The sequence below is a fragment of the Cherax quadricarinatus genome, chromosome 23 (assembly GCF_038502225.1).
Source record: "Cherax quadricarinatus isolate ZL_2023a chromosome 23, ASM3850222v1, whole genome shotgun sequence".
Classification (NCBI taxonomy): domain Eukaryota; kingdom Metazoa; phylum Arthropoda; class Malacostraca; order Decapoda; family Parastacidae; genus Cherax; species Cherax quadricarinatus.
Window position 1 is genome coordinate 37745329 of NC_091314.1, and position 19162 is coordinate 37764490.

The following is a 19162-nucleotide window of genomic DNA, read 5'->3' on the forward strand; positions in this document are numbered from 1 at the left end:
GTCCTGGAACTCAAGATGATCTTCACTGGGTTGCAAGTGAGACTGGATACTGGTCACACTGAGTATGTGAATTTCAAATTGAATGATCAATTATTAATTGTAAATTTAATTAATAGAATTAATCTCTCTAAATTAATGCAGCATGGCTTGACCCTAATAATTCAAAAGTTTTAAATTAGCTTACCTCACCAACAGAAGAATTCTTTAGTAATTATGTAACAATAAACAGGCCAATTATGAGTTCGAGTGTATGTTACTCGTGTCTTCAAAATGACAAGAATGCCATGTTGCAACTAAATTCAGATGCAGTATATTGAAAATCCTACTTGCATGACAAATGAGACTGTGTTCAACAAATCATAAAATATGTAAACCAATCAATATTCTATGCTGATTAATGGAAATCATTACCTTTACAATTTTCAACATTTACATTTAAATACTCATTGAATGTCAGTACTATGTTCTAGCTAACAAGTTCATAAAAATAAAGTACAGAGTGCATTTTTCAAAAATTTATCCTATGAAATTTTAAATTTAACATGTCACTTGACTATTTTATTTTTAACAATCAATTCCCACCATGGCAGGGTGACCAAGATAACACTCACAATCACTCATTCTCTGGTCATCTTTCCAAAAGTTAAGCAACAGTCTGCTTTTTAGATCATGCATTTACTTTCATCTACTTTACTGCCTTTGGTGGGAAACTGCCTACGAGTTAAAAAAAAATAAATTCATCACAACTGTGTACAGTACATTAGTAATCTTCCACAGGGATATGGAGTGCAGTAGAAAAGATTAATAAACACATTCACTAGTAATTTGCAAGCCAAAATTTTACTCATTCCACAATTAACAACAAAAGCCAAATTTTGAACTTGCCTCAAAAACAGTCTTTGCAGCATAACCTTGGACATCCTCTCTATTAACAACTATTTGTATGACCCGGTACCACACTTCCTCTGACACATAGTCACCAGCAATACGTATGAGGTTAAGAATGACATCCACATACCACGTGTAGTCCTGGGCATATTTCTCTGCCAGAATGGCCACTTTTAGCACCTAAGAAATGTTTACATACTTTTAAACACACAATTTTTTTAATTAAGAAACTATGTACTAATACTGCATATACATATAATACATTTTTTACAAGATAATAATGCTTACTCTGGAAGAAAGTTGCCAGGGTTTTCAAGGGCACATGTGAACATTATTTCAGCTAATCCCTTAATAAGCTACAAATATTGTATAAAATATCATAGCAATTCTTATTAACATTTACATTAATATTTTTTACTCAATTACTTGTTTTTTAAATATTTAATAATTATCTTATTTAAAACAAAGAACTTTGTCCTTGGAGGCAAAGAGGGGAATGTATGAGTCTAGTTTTACCAACGCTCTTATATGGGTGTGAAGCATGGGTGATGAATGTTGCAGCGAGGAGAAGGCTGGAGGCAGTGGAGACGTCATGTCTGAGGGCAATGTGTGGTGTGAATATAATGCAGAGAATTCGTAGTTTGGAAGTTAGGAGGAGGTGCGGGATTGCCAAAACTGTTGTCCAGAGGGCTGAGGAAGGGTTGTTGAGGGGGTTCAGACATGTAGAGAGAATGGAGCAAAACAGAAGGACTTCAAGAGTGTATCAGTCTGTAGTGGAAGGAAGGCGGGGTAGGGGTCGGCCTAGGTAAGGTTGGAGGGGGGGGTAAAGGAGGTTTTGTGTGCGAGGGGCTTGGACTTCCAGCGGGCATGCATGAGCGTGTTTGATAGGAGTGAATGGAGACAAATGGTTTTTAATACTTGACGTGCTGTTGGAGTGTGAGCAAAGTAACATTTATGAAGGGGTTCAGGGAAACCGGCAGGCCGGACTTGAGTCCTGGAGATGGGAAGTACAGTGCCTGCACTCTGAAGGAGGGGTGTTAATGTTGCAGTTTAAAAACTGTAGTGTAAAGCACCCTTCTGGCAAGACAGTGATGGAGTGAATGATGGTGAAAGTTTTTCTTTTTCGGGCCACCCTGCCTTGGTGGGAATCGGCCAGTGTGTTAATAATAATAATAGAAGAACCACAGAAGAATCTGTTACCAATCCATTACAGCATTCCTCTTGGAAAGCATCTCTAATGCAGAATTTCAGAGAATATACTTTGATTCAATAGTCAGTGCAAATGGAGGGGTGGGGGAGGAAGTGATCCTCATGATCATACTGCCACTCTTGAATATAAACTTCAGTATTTTTGTTGTTGTTGTTGTTGTTGTATTTATGGTTTGATGTGCGAACACTTGAATTTTTCTCAAAAGAGCAAATGCTCAAAAGTTACAAAATCCAAATCATTACGATCCTTATTATAATTGTAATATAATGTCACTATGGTTGTTTAACATTTATAGCGGGTGTTGTATATGCAGTAAATGTTAGGGAGGGTGTTGGGGAGAGAAATCAAATACAAAATGGGAGTTGACAGTTAATTTTTACTGATGATACTGTGCTTTTAGGAGATTCTAAAGAGAAGTGGCAAAGGCTGGTGGACGAGTTCGGAAGGGCGTGTAAAGAAAGAAAGTTGAAAGTGAACATAGGAGAGAGCAAGGTGCTGAGGATAACAAAAAATTAAGTTACTGAAAAATTGGATATCAGATTGGAGGAAGGAAGTATGGAGGAAGTGAATGTGATGAAGGTATCAAATGAGTTAGGTAAGGTGATAAGAACATAAGAGAGAAGGAACACTGCAACAGGCCTACTGGCCTATGTGAGGCAGGTCCAGTTCTCCCACCGGCTTAGGCTCACTGACCTAGTGACCTTAATAAGCTCACTGACCGTCTGACCTCACTGACCTAGTGAAGTCAGACACGTCACTTAAGGGAGGAGCACGGCATCTGACCTAGTAGCACAAGCTAGTTGGACCTAACTCACACCCACTCATGTATTTATCTAACCTATTTTTAAAACTACAAGTCTTAGCTGCTATGACGGTACTCGGGAGTTTGTTCCACTCATCCACAACTTTATTACTTAACCAGTGCTTTCCTACATCCTTCCTGAATCAGAATTTTTCCTGTGTATTTAGATATTTTTAGCATGCTATTTACATCCCCTTTATTAATTCCTGTTTTCCATTTATACACCTCAATCACTTTTTTTCTTTTAACAAGTCGGCCATCTCCCACTGAGGCAGGGTGACCCAAAAAGAAAGAAAATCCCCAAAAAGAAAATACTTTCAACATTCAACACTTTCACCTCACTCACACAATCACTGTTTTTGCAGAGGTGCTCAGAATACAACAGTTTAGAAGCATATACATAATAAAGATACACAACATATCCCTCCAAACTGCCAATATCTCAAACCCCTCCTTTAAAGTGCAGGCATTGTACTTCCCTTTTCCAGGGCTCAAGTCCGGCTATATAAAAATAACCGGTTTCCCTGAATCCCTTCACTAAATATTACCTGCTTACACTCCAACAGCTTGTCAGGTCCCAAATACCATTCGTCTCCATTCACTCCTATCTAACACGCTTATGCACGCTTGCTGGAAGTTCAAGCCCTGCGCCAACAAAACCTCCTTTACCCCCTTCCCTCCAACCTTTCCAAGGACGACCCCTTCCCAGTCTTCCTTACCCTACAGATTTATACGCTCTCCATGTCATTCTACTTTGATCCATTCTCTCTAAATGAACAAACCACCTCAACAACCCCTCTTCAGCCCTCTGACTAATACTTTTATTAACTCCACACCTTCTCCTAATTTCCACACTCCGAATTTTCTGCATATTTACACCACACATTGCCCTTAGACAGGACATCTCCACTGCCTCCAACTGCAGCATTTACAACCCAAGCTTCACACCCATATAAGAGTGTTGGTACTACTATACTTTCATACATTCCCTTCTTTGCCTCCATAGATAACATTTTTTGTCTCCACATATACCTCAACGCACCACTTGCCTTTTTCCTTCATCAATTCTATGATTAACCTCATCCTTCATAAATCCATCCGCTGACACGTCAACTCGACACTTCAACATTCACTTCTTCCATACTAATCCTCCCCAATTTGATATCCAGTTTCTCTTTATCTAAATCATTTGATACCCTCATCACCTCAATCATATCCCCCCTAATTCTACGCCTTTCTAGAGTGCGCAGATTCAGGGTTGTCAGTTTAACCCCATAGGGAAGATTTCTGATACATGGGATCAACTTTGTCATCCTCCTTTGTATGTTTTCCAGTGCATTTATATACGGTGACCAAAACTGCGCAGCATAATCTAAATGAGGCCTACCCAAAGATATACTAAGGAGATGAAGGACAACCTGAGAACTTTTATTGTTTATACTTCTTGCTATGAAGCCAAGGATTCTGTTAGCTTTATTGCGAACATTTATGCACTGTTGTATTGGTTTCAGATTACTGCTAACAAGAACTCCTAAATCCTTTTTGCAATCCGTAATATTAAGATCCACATTATTTAGTTTATATGTGGCATGGTTATTTTCCTTTGACATTTAGAACTTTGCATTTGTCTATATTAAACTGCATCTGCCACTTCTAGGACCACTGCATCAGTCTATTCAAATCATCCTGGAGTGCTCTAATGTCTTCATTAGAATGATTTGGACGGCCTATTTTGGCGTCATCAGCAAATTTGCTTATGTCGCTATTTATTCCCTCATCTATGTCGGTTATGTAGATTGTGAACAACAAGGGGCCCAACACTGACTCCTGTGGAACACCACTTGTGACGTGCCCCCATTCTGATTTCTCCCCATTTATGCAAACTCTCTGCTGCCTATCTGTCAACCATGCCTCTGCCCAGGAAAAATTTCTCCTCCTATTCCATGTGCCTAAGTTTTCTCAACAGCCTCTGATGTGGAACTTTATCGAAAGCCTTACTGAAGTCCATATACACTATCATATTCAATACCATGATGTACCTCCTCAAACACCTTAGTGAATAAAGTTAGTAAATTCGCAAGACAGGAACGCCCCTTTGTAAAACCGTGCTGAGATTCATTAATGAATTTATGCCTTTCAAGATGGCTACGAATTTCTTCGGCAATTATCGATTCCATAACTTTACCAACTATGGAAGCAAGGCTTTTTGGTCTGTAGTTCAAAGCTAAGGACCTGTCATCTGCCTTGCAAATGGGTATTACATTTGCCATTTTCCACTTGTCTGGTGCTATGCCAGTTTGTTTACCTGGAGTTTACCTGGAGAGAGTTTGGGGGGTCAACTCCCCCACGGCCTGGTCTGTGACATAATGAAAAGATTAGCCAAAGGTATACCAAGTTCCTCTTTACATTCCTTTAAAACCCTTGCAAACAGTTCATCAGGGCCTGGGGATTTGTTAGGTTTTAATTTCTCTAATTGTTTGAGGACCACATTGTGAGGGTATCCAATGAGTTAAGAAAAATTGAATATCACATTGGAAGGAGGGGGTATGGAAGAAATTAAGTTCAGATATTTGGGAGTAGACTTGTCAGCAGATGGGTTTATGAAGGATGAGGTAAACCCAAAAACTGATGAAGGTAAAGGGTGGGTGGTGTGCCAAGGCATCTGTAGAGAGAATGTCATGTCATCCCTCACCCATCTTACTCAGAAGCTATCATATCTTTGGACAGGTGAAGGGGAAGAGGGGCATAGAAGAGATTGATGCTCTGGATTGTGTTTGTGGTCTCTTGAATATAGTCACAAGATAGTCCATCATTTTCTTTGGTTTAAATGCTGGTGGTGACTTAAAACTTCAGGGCTGTGTGATTTTCCATTGGTTTAACACTTTTTTATGAAAACATTCCTAACTCTTCTCTCATTAGGGTTTAATAGAAAAAAATAAATGAAAAGCAACCTAATAAATTTTATTGAAATACACTGATGTGCACTTTGAAATTTGGCCTTTGGACCCTGAAAGGGTTAAAAGATCATGTTAGTGTTGGCAGGTAGCATTCTTATTAGCTAAAAACACAATCACCAGCATTACCTACAACCATCACTTCCCATTTCTAAGGCCTGGGAGAAGCCAGCTGTTGATGACTGGGTATTCCTTTCATAACATTACTGATATAAAATATTGACAAGCTGATGAATCAGGCACTTGTGCAACAACTGTATATTTTTTATTTTCAATATATTTTGCCAAAGTGGTTTTTCTATTTAGAAGAGCTTATTAACTATAGAGCATTTTCTTTCCACAAAACTGGAAGCATCAGCATGAATGACTCTCAACACCACCCACAACAAATCACCTTTATCACTTCACAACATTGCTTTATGAAATTGGGTAAAAACTGACAAGAGTTATCTTACCTTCTATTCCTTGCTCTCATTGCTGTATTTGTGTGTAGATATGGGTGATGTGGCACTTATGAACCACAATGGCAGCCTGTGGCCTGACTCCACTACATAAGTGTCCACCAACCAACATTCAACAAATGTATAAATACAGCTAGCATAGGTTAATGACTGTTTAAGGCATAGACATGTGTTATTACTTAGTGTAATTATGAATTACATAACCCTCCCTGCACAACCTACCCAGCGTCTATTGTTCCAACTACAGTTTTCTTGGAAAATTTAGATACATGCATACAAAATTTTAGCCTATCAGGCAAAGCCTTACCATCTCTTCACGTATGGAATAATCAGCAGTTTCCAGATAATTAAGCATTTCTTGCACAATCTCTTCTGCATTACTTCTGTCACACATTGCATATAGTAGATCCACAGCTCTTTGACGTACACTTACATCTCGCTCTGTCTGGAAATAAATAAAATCATACTGTATGCACTGCATTATAAAATAAAAAAAAATAAAAAAAAAAAGCAAACACTTACAATAAAAATATGCCTGTTTGAAGTGAATGGAGGCAAATGGTTTTTATGATTTTATATGCTACTGGAGTGTAAGCAAGGTAACATTTATGAATGATTCAGGGAAATCAGTTAGCCAAGCATGAATCCTGGAGGTGGGAAGTATAGTGACTGCACCCTAAAGGAGGGGTGGGGACACCTTCAGTTTTGAACTGTAGTGTCGGTACCCTCTCTGGGTCACCCTGCCTCAGTGGGAGACGGCCAGTTCATTGGAAAAAATGAAAGTTTATTCCTGGTTAAATAATCATTTTTTGGTCACAGGCACATACTATGTGAAAAATGCAGCAAAATATTTTATATAAAAACTTCTGCAATGAGCACTCAAAATGAGAATCGAAACTGCTTGATGTCTGTTCTGACACTTAAAACTTGCATGTGAAGAGGAACAATGGTGAAACCATAAGCTGTCAGAACTGGAAAAAATAAGACACGCTTCAATCGCCATATACGTTCTAGAGAAAAGAACATGTAGTATGGAGTTTGCAAGCAACTAAATAAAAGTTGCCCTCTCCCAGTACATTCTTAAATGTTCTAATCTTCAAAACCATGACTTGACTGACAATAGCTCCTAATTATCTATCACTTCAGCCAGTGTTTATGCTACTGTGACTTGTTAGTAGTTCACGACCGACTATAATATTTATTTTCAATGTGTGGGCTTAATTAATTAAGGCAGTAATTTAGCTATGGTACTGTTACAGTTAAAACTAATGAAACCTGAATAAAGATTAAATAACCATAAATACAACTACAATAAATTCCTACATAATTAGAAAGAGCAAGTGAGGATCTTATTTTATACAAGAGGAAACAAAATACTGGATATACTGGGCTACAGAGTAATGGCACATTATATCCAACTGCAATATCCATTAATATGTTGCAATACATTTTGTACAAAAACAGCATTAAAAGTTGAGTGGGAAAAGCAGCTGAAGTGGATGTGATTAAGACAGGTTAAAAGTAAGCAAAGGATAGATTTGGAAGGGTTGGTGCATTTTTTCAATATATGAATTAAAGGGATGTGTAGACCTAGTGCTTACATTGTAGTATGCAAGTGAGCAATACATGGATAAAGGTAAGGAACTTTTCATTGCATTTAGGGATTTAGAAATGACATATGATAGGTAGATATGAGAGCAATATGGCAAATGTTGCAACTGATTGAACAGGTGGTAGGCATCAAATATCACATTGGATAGAGGGAGCAGGTAGGAAGAAAATTTAATCAGAAATTTGGGAGTGGACCTGTTGGCTGATGTGTCTATGAGAGTTGAGGTGAACCACAGAACTGACAGACAAAAAGGGAGGGTAGTGCATTAATTAAGGCATCTGTGGAGGCAAAGAACTTTACCTATAGAGGCAAAAAGAGAAGGTACCAGAGTATAGTGGTACAAACACACAGTTGTACGAGTGTGAAGCATGGGTTGTGAATGTTGCAGTAAAGACGAGGCTGAAGGTAGTAGAGGTCATATTTGAGGGCAATGATCAGTGTGATTATCAGAGGGTATGGAGGGGGGGGGAGATAGAGATAGATAGATTAGATTAAATAGAAATAGAGAGACAGAGAGAGGCAAGAGACAGAGAGATACATATATATAGAGAGATAGACAGACAGACACTTCTGAAATGATAAAAGAAACTTTTCCCAAAGGTAATGAAACCAAAAAGTACAAAATCTGATGCTAAACTTGCGTAATTGCGCTCTCGTAAATTTAACGTTCACAGCGATATTCATGCATCAGTGATTTCACTTACTGAGTCTTATTTTCAGCCAATTCCACTGTTCCAGTCAACCGAACTCATAGCTATTTCACTAACATTCCTTTTATCAGAGTACAAGAAACCACCCATTTACCTATTTCAACTTCCTAATAAAGTGGTTAGAAATCAGTAATTTAGCCAATTTCACACAATCAAATTGCCAATTTCAAAATAGGGGTCCGGAATAAACAACGTAGACATTTCTGGCACAAACATTTCCTCTGTTCATCAGATACACCCTCAAGCCACTTTGAATTTTTATTCACACATGCAATAGAAGATTTACTGTTATGCATTATTTACTGTTATGCATTATTGTAATAACTGTATAAATAATGACAGCACATTTGTGAACACACATTAGACTAACTAGGTGGACGCATATTGAAAGCGTGACAATTTGTGTACTCTGGAATATTGGCAAAAATAAAAAATTTCCACTACTTTGAGGTAAATTTCAAGCTACTTTCAGTCTTGAAGTCAATCAAAATCATCTCTATTTTTTGTAATATATCTTCCATTCTATCATACAAGACGAAAAAACAAAGAATACAACAATAAAATATACACAGCAAAGTCTCTGTTTTAAACCAAAAACAGTCAAAGTTTTCTCCCCCCCATTATGCACTGCTGGCTGCAGGATTTTCTTATATGGTGTACATTTACTGCATAGACCCCATTCTCTCATATCTAGGCCCAAATTTACCACTCACAGCTTACCTGAGCAAGCTGAGCTCGTGGCTTAGAACAACAAAACCGACCTGTGCTTCAAAGCCGTAGAACTACAGGACCCGCCCCGAAAGAGTTAAAGAGGATGTAGATAAAAATATGATGTCTAGGAGGGTGTGTAAATCTGAGGTGGAGGGAAGGATGGATAGGGTATGTCCTAGGAAAGGTTGGATGGATAGGATAGTGGTGGTTTTGAGTGATAAGGGCTTAGACATCTATCATGCTTGTATGGGCAGGGTTAGAAATGAGTGGAGGCAAGTGTTCGTTAGAATCTGACATGCTAGAGCGAGGGCAAAGTAACATTCCTAAAGGAATTTAGGGCAACCAATTAGACACATGGGTCCAGATGTGGCAGTACAGTACCTGTACCCTGAAGGAAGGGTGGGGATGATGTTACGGTTTGAATGGTCATCTGAACTGTAATATTAGTGCACTTCTGGCAAGACAGTGATTGAATGAGCGATAGTGAAAGTATTTTCTTTGTCAGATCACCCTACCTCAATGGGAGACAGCCGAAGTGTTGAGAAAAAAAAAAAAGTTAAAGGAAATTATGAAAATGCTCGAGAGGAATGGGAGAAACGAAGAAGAAAAAATATTCTATTATGATAATTGTCCATAACATTTCTTCATAAAAAATTCATGACAAGACACAAATATAGCTTATTTTATGCAAAGAAAACTTAAACCTTGAAAAGAGTAAAGGTCACATTTTCTCCATATTTAAACAAATTAGAGCCATGCCCTTAAAACTCATTCTTACCTTGAGAGCATTGATAACAGTTTCTTGGTGTTTCTTGACAGCTTCATGGGAGAACTCAGAGGTGGCCAGAAGACACATGGTCTCCAGGGCAAGGTACCGAAGATTAGTCTCACGATGAGAAAGGAACTGACCCAACTGATTACAAGCCCGCACCAGTAAGTTGGGCTCACTGTTTTTGTTAAACAAAAATACTTTTGCAATTCTACAATATTTTTTAATTATATCTTCTTATATTATAAATATTATAATTTAAATATGGTGCAAGAGCATTTTAAAATCCAAATTAAATATATGTACAGGATAATCAGCTATAACATTGTAAAAAAAAAAAAGAAAAAGAAAAGAGGAGGAGGAGGAGGTGAAGAAAGGAAAAAGAAGAATTTAATTTTATTGAAAACTTACCTGTCGGAGTGAATAATTATACTAATAGCTTCAAAAAGGACAGCATTCTTTGCATTGGAGTGTTGAACCTGAAGGAAAATGATATTAACTGATATGGGTGTAGACGAGGACAAAATTTAAATAAAATACATGTCATGTTTGGTACAAATTATGAAAGACGAGTCTGAAAATAAAATAGCAAAGAAAGTTTCAGACCGACTTTACTGAAATTTCATACAGATAGCATCATCACAGTTCTGTGGTACCACTTCTGAGGCAGAAAGTTTAACTGTTTCGTAACCATAATAGGAAATGGAAGCAAGCTCACAACATGCAACAAAGAATAGAGAATATTATCAAGACATACAAAATACTCTAGAGGATACACAAGGTATAGTGATGGACTTCTCACCAGTAATTAATCTAAAACATAATAAAGATGGAAATGACATACTTAAGTGCTCTACAGAAATATCCCAAAACACTTTGAATTACAGAAAAGTAAATTAGTGGAACGAATTGTACCATACACCAAGAATAAAAAGGCATAAAACCATGACTATTTATTATTATTATTTTTATTATCACACTGGCCGATTCCCACCAAGGCAGGGTGGCCCGAAAAAGAAAAACTTTCACCATCATTCACTCCATCACTGTCTTGCCAGAAGGGTGCTTTACACTACAGTTTTTAAACTGCAACATTAACACCCCTCCTTCAGAGTGCAGGCACTGTACTTCCCATCTCCAGGACTCAAGTCCGGCCTGCCGGTTTCCCTGAATCCCTTCATAAATGTTACTTTGCTCACACTCCAACAGCACGTCAAGTATTAAAAACCATTTGTCTCCATTCACTCCTATCAAACACGCTCACGCATGCCTGCTGGAAGTCCAAGCCCCTCGCACACAAAACCTCCTTTACCCCCTCCCTCCAACCTTTCCTAGGCCGACCCCTACCCCGCCTTCCTTCCACTACAGACTGATACACTCTTGAAGTCATTCTGTTTCGCTCCATTCTCTCTACATGTCCGAACCACCTCAACAACCCTTCCTCAGCCCTCTGGACAACAGTTTTGGTAATCCCGCACCTCCTCCTAACTTCCAAACTACGAATTCTCTGCATTATATTCACACCACACATTGCCCTCAGACATGACATCTCCACTGCCTCCAGCCTTCTCCTCGCTGCAACATTCATCACCCACGCTTCACACCCATATAAGAGCGTTGGTAAAACTATACTCTCATACATTCCCCTCTTTGCCTCCAAGGAGAAAGTTCTTTGTCTCCACAGACTCCTAAGTGCACCACTCACTCTTTTTCCCTCATCAATTCTATGATTCACCTCATCTTTCATAGACCCATCCGCTGACACGTCCACTCCCAAATATCTGAACATGTTCACCTCCTCCATACTCTCTCCCTCCAATCTGATATCCAATCTTTCATTGTGAGCAAGGAGATAGGTACGGTGGCAAGGGCTCTCTCCACATATCAGCAATTATACGTAATAACAGCCTACGTGAGTATTTCTTACCTAATCCACGTGTCGAACTCCCACATGATAAATGGTGGCAGCGGCTGTGCTTAGAAAAAGTTCAAATTTTCACGAGTGTCACCAGTGGTGAGAACATAGAATGGGTTGCAGAAAATGGGGCATTGATGTGACGGTTCAGTGAGCCACAGAAACCATTACGTATCACACTAGCTGCCTTGTCAGTAGAGCACAAACAATGCAGTTCAATGTTGACTCACTGAACCGTCACATCAACGCCCCATTTTCTGCAACCCATTCTATGTTCTCACCACTGGTGACACTCGTGAAAATTTGAACTTTTTCTAAGCACAGCCGCTGCCACCATTTATCATGTGGGAGTTCGACACGTGGATTAGGTAAGAAATACTCACGTAGGCTGTTATTACGTATAATTGCAGATATGTGGAGAGAGCCCTTGCCACCGTACCTATCTCCTTGCTCATCTGCAATTATACGTAATAACAGCCTACGTGAGTATTTCTTACCTAATCCACGTGTCGAACTCCCACATGATATCATCACCTAATCTTTTTGTTATCCTCATAACCTTACTCTTTCCTGTATTCACCTTTAATTTTCTTCTTTTGCACACCCTACCAAATTCATCCACCAATCTCTGCAACTTCTCTTCAGAATCTCCCAAGAGCACAGTGTCATCAGCAAAGAGCAGCTGTGACAACTCCCACTTTGTGTGTGATTCTTTATCTTTTAACTCCACGCCTCTTGCCAAGACCCTCGCATTTACTTCTCTTACAACCCCATCTATAAATATATTAAACAACCATGGTGACATCACACATCCTTGTCTAAGGCCTACTTTTACTGGGAAAAAATTTCCCTCTTTCCTACATACTCTAACTTGAGCCTCACTATCCTCGTAAAAACTCTTCACTGCTTTCAGTAACCTACCTCCTACACCATACACCTGCAACATCTGCCACATTGCCCCCCTATCCACCCTGTCATACGCCTTTTCCAAATCCATAAATGCCACAAAGACCTCTTTAGCCTTATCTAAATACTGTTCACTTATATGTTTCACTGTAAACACCTGGTCCACACACCCCCTACCTTTCCTAAAGCCTCTTTGTTCATCTGCTATCCTATTCTCCGTCTTACTCTTAATTCTTTCAATTATAACTCTACCATACACTTTACCAGGTATACTCAACAGACTTATCCCCCTATAATTTTTGCACTCTCTTTTATCCCCTTTGCCTTTATACAAAGGAACTATGCATGCTCTCTGCCAATCCCTAGGTACCTTACCCTCTTCCATACATTTATTAAATAATTGCACCAACCACTCCAAAACTATATCCCCACCTGCTTTTAACATTTCTATCTTTATCCCATCAATCCCGGCTGCCTTACCCCCTTTCATTTTACCTACTGCTTCATGAACTTTCCCCACACTCACAACTGGCTCTTCCTCACTCCTACAAACAATACACAAATAACCCACAAAGGCCATTAGCTATCCTACAGTGCTCCTTTATCACATCCTTAGATGTCCTCCATTACTACCATTACCTCTTATTACTACTATTACCTTGCTACACTCCACTGACTCTTGTGTCATTACCAATACTCTGAACTTCCTACTACTACCCCCCACTTCCACAACTACCTCTACCACTACTACATATCAGTACTTCATATTCCTTGTACCTCCTCTCTATCTCCCATCCCTGCCCCCCCCCCTTCTCGTATATATATCAGCTCCCTTGCCTTTGCTCTTCTGCTGTGACTTGTTAATGGTCCAAGACAGACCGAAGCGTCGTAACAAGTTTCTTTCTCGTATGTGCAAGTTATTTTTGAGTTGTCAGTGAAGTAAGACTCCTAGCAATTCAAAAGTAGTTATGAAAAAGCTATTTCACATCCAAGCATAGAGGCAAGAATTAGAGTTAAGAGCTCACCCCCCAAACTCAAAATACCGTATAAACTACTTCTTACACATCTCTTGTTCAGATAATGAATTACACAATTAAATTTACACTTCAGTGATTACATTTGCACTAATACAGTACTTATGATTCTTTCACAAGAAAGAATTTACAAGTACCATGTGAGAGCACAGTGGCATAAATATCAAGTTGGATATAAGATATAAATATAACAAAATACAGGACACTGAATAATGCAAAAATTTCGTATTTTCATGACTAATCAATATAAATGCTGCATCACACACTAACCTAACAATGGCAGACACGATCACCAACCATCAGCAACCAGGAGATAATGCACTACTAAAACATTATAAACAGCCTCATTTTTAAAACTTGTGGGAGAAAAAAAAAATTATGATTTTGGTCCTTACTCTGGGATTCTCCTCAGTGCAGATTGACACACAATATGCTGAAGAAAATACCAGAGTAAAATAAAAATTCAGTCATGTATCTTTCAAAAATATGGGCTTTCCGAGTGATAATACCATATAGTCCTGATTTTTTTTTTTTTTACAAATCATAACACAGAATTCCCTCTTTGTGCAGATTTGTTATTCCTCAGTCTTATTTCTATTGGTAATTCTGTATATGTGATATACAAGGTATTGATTATATGAAAGCAGCATGGCCTGCAAAGCATACCAAGGCTTATTATGTGTAAATAAAGTGCTAATGATCTCAATGAACTTTGTACAGCTGCCATGGGCCTGGAACAAATACAGTGTTCAAGTTATGATGTGCTGAAGATACAATAATTTTTAGTTATGATTTACCCTTGAGGAATTTAGTTACGAGTTGCAATGAAAAACTAGAGACACAATATGTATACAATGGCAGGACTGCTATGGGGTCACATCCTGGGGAACAAGATTAACCCAAGTTGCTTGAAATGTTCTGCATAACCAGGGGCTTTCTATATATAGTAGTATGCCAATGATGTCAATTAGTTCTGCAATAGTTTTATCACACACTTGTATTATTACTACTACTTTATTATGGTCAGCAAGTATGGATCGGCCTCGGCCAACCAGCAATGAGGTACCTTGCCTCTAAGACTTCATCTGAGCAAATAGGACTGGGGAGGGGTCTGAGAAGGTAGCTCAACAGCCAATCAGCAACAGGTATGAATGTTTTTATGGCAGCATCACAGCTAGTAGCAGAGTTTATAACATACTACAGTTCGTTTACTCTTCAGTTTAAAGCTACCATGTGTGTTTTCCACATTAACCCTGATAACTAGATTTGCATTTTAATTATACCATCTTTTGCATTACCAAATCCTTATGAGCTCTAAAGTGTGTAGCAAACAAGCAATTTCCCTGAAGACAAACAAGGAAATTATGCATTGGTGTGAGAGTATATATTTCCACAAACAATCATCTCCTATTATCAAGCAATAGAAGTAAAGAATATTAAAGTGGCTGATGAATCTAAGCTAGTGAAAAAAAAAAAGGCAGAAAAATTATCAGAAATGGAAAGACTGTGGGTTGTTACTGTGGATAAGAGAGAAGCAGATGAAGAGATACAGTGTCTGCAAGCTATACGACAGTTTGCAAGGTACAGTAAAAGTTAGACTTCAAAGGTCCTGAAACCATGTATTTTGGGGTTTGAATTATGACAGATTTGAGGTATGACAAGTCTTCTTGAACTGATTAACATCATAACTCAAGAGATCACGGCATACAGATTAAAATAAAAGATATTTGTTCTCTAAAAACATCAGCATGAGGTAGAGGTGGAAATTTTCAGTTGAAAAGTTGCAAATGACAATTTTAGGCACCAAGAATTATACGTTCCATTACTTTCATGGCGGATCACTAAACCCAAAGGACTGAGGAATAAGAGAATCATATATAATCCAAGGAAAGAGAGAGTAACTCCAATTCTTACGATACAAAACTCCTCTATGAATTTGTTAGTCTAACCCTTTCACTGCTTATGGCAACAGCCTCTCACTCTGTAATATTATTTTTACTTGGATTTTTTCTTTACTATTTTATTTTTTTTTCATGTAAATAAAGTTAGACACAAGTGCAACTAATGTGACATTTTGTGGCAACATTTTACTCTCCAGGAACTTTACCAAGCCGTTACAAACGATACATGGACACAGAGGGTATATATAGGCTTAGAGTGAGGTGTAATAAGATGATGATGGCTGCTGCTGATAATGGCTGCTGCTGATGATGGCTGCTGCTGCTGCTGATGATGGCTGCTGCTGCTGATGATGATGGCTGCTGCTGCTGATGATGATGGCTGCTGCTGATGATGATGATGGCTGCTGCTGATGATGATGATGGCTGCTGCTGATGATGATGATGGCTGCTGCTGATGATGATGATGGCTGCTGCTGATGATGATGATGGCTGCTGCTGATGATGATGATGGCTGCTGCTGATGATGATGATGGCTGCTGCTGATGATGATGGCTGCTGCTGATGATGATGATGGCTGCTGCTGATGATGATGATGGCTGCTGCTGATGATGATGATGGCTGCTGCTGATGATGATGATGGCTGCTGCTGATGATGATGGCTGCTGCTGATGATGATGATGGCTGCTGCTGATGATGATGGCTGCTGCTGATGATGGCTGCTGCTGATGATGATGGCTGCTGATGATGATGATGGCTGCTGCTGATGATGATGGCTGCTGATGATGATGGCTGCTGATGCTGCTGATGATGATGGCTGCTGCTGATGATGATGGCTGCTGCTGATGATGATGGCTGCTGCTGATGATGATGGCTGCTGCTGATGATGATGGCTGCTGCTGATGATGGCTGCTGCTGCTGATGATGATGGCTGCTGCTGCTGATGATGATGGCTGCTGCTGCTGATGATGATGATGATGATGGCTGCTGCTGCTGCTGATGATGATGGCTGCTGCTGATGATGATGATGATGGCTGCTGCTGATGATGATGATGGCTGCTGCTGATGATGATGGCTGCTGCTGATGATGATGATGGCTGCTGCTGCTGATGATGGCTGCTGCTGATGATGATGATGGCTGCTGCTGATGATGATGGCTGCTGCTGCTGATGATGGCTGCTGCTGCTGATGATGGCTGCTGCTGCTGATGATGATGATGATGATGGCTACTGCTGATGATGGCTGCTGCTGATGATTGCTGCTGATGATGATGATGATGGCTGCTGCTGCTGATGATGATGGCTACTGCTGATGATGGCTGCTGCTGATGATGATGGCTGCTGCTGCTGATGATGATGATGGCTGCTGCTGCTGATGATGATGATGGCTGCTGATGATGGCTGCTGCTGCTGATGATGGCTGCTGCTGATGATGGCTGCTGCTGCTGCTGATGGCTGCTGCTGCTGCTGATGGCTGCTGCTGCTGATGATGGCTGCTGCTGCTGATGGCTGCTGCTGCTGATGATGGCTGCTGCTGCTGCTGCTGATGGTGATGATGGTGATGATGGTGATGGTGATGATGGTGATGATGGTGGCGGCGGTGGCTGCTGCTGCTGCTGCTGCAGCAGCAGCAGCAGCAGCACCACAATATGGTAGAACAATCAACTTGCACATGAGTAAAAATATGAAAGTTATTACTTGGGTAGCACAAAAATAGGTTAGACAAATATTTCTATTGGAGGTTGGATTAGAGAAGGCATGTTTCAGTGTTCATCCTCTGTAATGTGCTTGTATAGTATTAGCAGGAGAGACTATGTGATGGCCAGGTTTATTGTTTTCAGGAGGATTCTTGCCAAGACTTCAGAGATGGTGAATCTGCCTTTGTTTTGTTTAACTGTATTAGAAACAGCGATTAGTGCTGATTCAAGGCACTTACGTCTGCGGAAATTAGTTTCTTTGATCACTAATCGGGAGTCCTTGAATTTCATGAGAAAATTGGTGGAATTTCGGTGCTGTACACAGGCGTTGTTCAAGTTATCGTTCCTACATGCATAAATGTGTTCACTGAGGCAAGTTTCGAGGTTTCATGCTGTTTCACCTACATAAATCCTGTCACAGCCTCCACAGGGTAGTGAAAACCTCTGCGCTGACTGGTCACGGTGCTTGGATTTTGTCCTGGTTAGATCCTTTATCGAAGTGCTGGAAGTGATGGCAACTCTAGCATTATAACTTTGTTAGAAATGGTGTTGGTGCATGGAGAATTAATGATCTGAAGAGCTCTTTTCTTGCAATCTTTGATGAAAAAGGAAGGAAAATGTAAATCAGTGAAGGTTAGGTGAATATATGTGCATTCCTCATCAAGAAACTCAGGACTAAAAATTCAGTATGTTCTTAGGAAAAATCCAATGATGATGCCTCTTTTGGTCTTAATATCTTGACTGGAATAGAAGTGTGTGAGATCATTTTTATTTGTAGGTTTCTGGTAAACTTGAAATCTTAGGTTATCTACTTTGTGAATGAGGATGTCCAGAAAAGGTAGCTTGTCATTGGACTCTTCTTCTAGTGTAAACTGGATTGCAGGTTCAACCGTGTCGAGCCTTGCCTGAAGATTCCGTACAGCAAAACGTTTGGGAGTTATTACGAGGACGTCGTCCATGTAACGTAACCAAGTGACGCTCGAGTATAATGACGTTGGTGAAGTGTTCAGCTTCTAGATGTTCCATGTACATGTTGGCTAAGACAGCACTGATGGGGGACCCCATTGCCATGCTGTAGATTTGTTTGTAGAGCCTATTATTGAAAGAAACAGCTGAAATTAACGCAGAGTTCAATCAGGTCGTCAAAATCGCTGGGAGGCAGAGGAAGATTAAGGTCCTGATTGACTTTACGTCGTAGAACCTCAATGCCTTGTGTGGTAGGAACTTTAGTGAAGAGGGAAGTCACATCCAAACTGCTGCTTAGTTTCTTGTTACAGATGGAGAAGTTTTATATGTGACTGAGGTCGCCTGAATGTTTAAGATGAGCTGGGCTGATGGTCCACAGAAGGCAGGAAAGATGTTTGGCAAGAACTCCGACTACTACGTGTGGTGCACTGCCTATACCTGATGTGATTGGTCCGAGAGGAATATTATGTTTATGGGTCTTGGACAGCGAAACGTTGCCACAATAAAATGTCACATTTGTTGCACTCGAGTCCTTTTACTTTACATATTGTTGGTAATTCTACCGACATATACAGTGGACCCTCGACCAACGATGGCATTGTATAATGTTAAATCCGACTAGCGATACAT

At 39.7% G+C, this 19162-nt stretch overlaps 1 protein-coding gene across 5 annotated transcripts in view; it reads right to left on the reverse strand.

Annotated features, from left to right (window-relative positions):
* Positions 1 to 19162, reverse strand: part of AP-2alpha (adaptor protein complex 2, subunit alpha) — a 252484-nt gene that overhangs the window by 151875 nt on the left and 81447 nt on the right. For all 5 annotated transcript variants that reach the window (XM_070088089.1, XM_070088087.1, XM_070088091.1 and 2 more), the window contains exons 7-10: positions 10529 to 10596; positions 10127 to 10295; positions 6623 to 6760; positions 886 to 1068 (exon numbers count right to left, since the gene is read on the reverse strand). In XM_070088089.1, coding sequence (XP_069944190.1) covers positions 886 to 1068; positions 6623 to 6760; positions 10127 to 10295; positions 10529 to 10596 — 558 coding nt within the window. The remainder of the gene's footprint in view (positions 1 to 885; positions 1069 to 6622; positions 6761 to 10126; positions 10296 to 10528; positions 10597 to 19162) is intronic.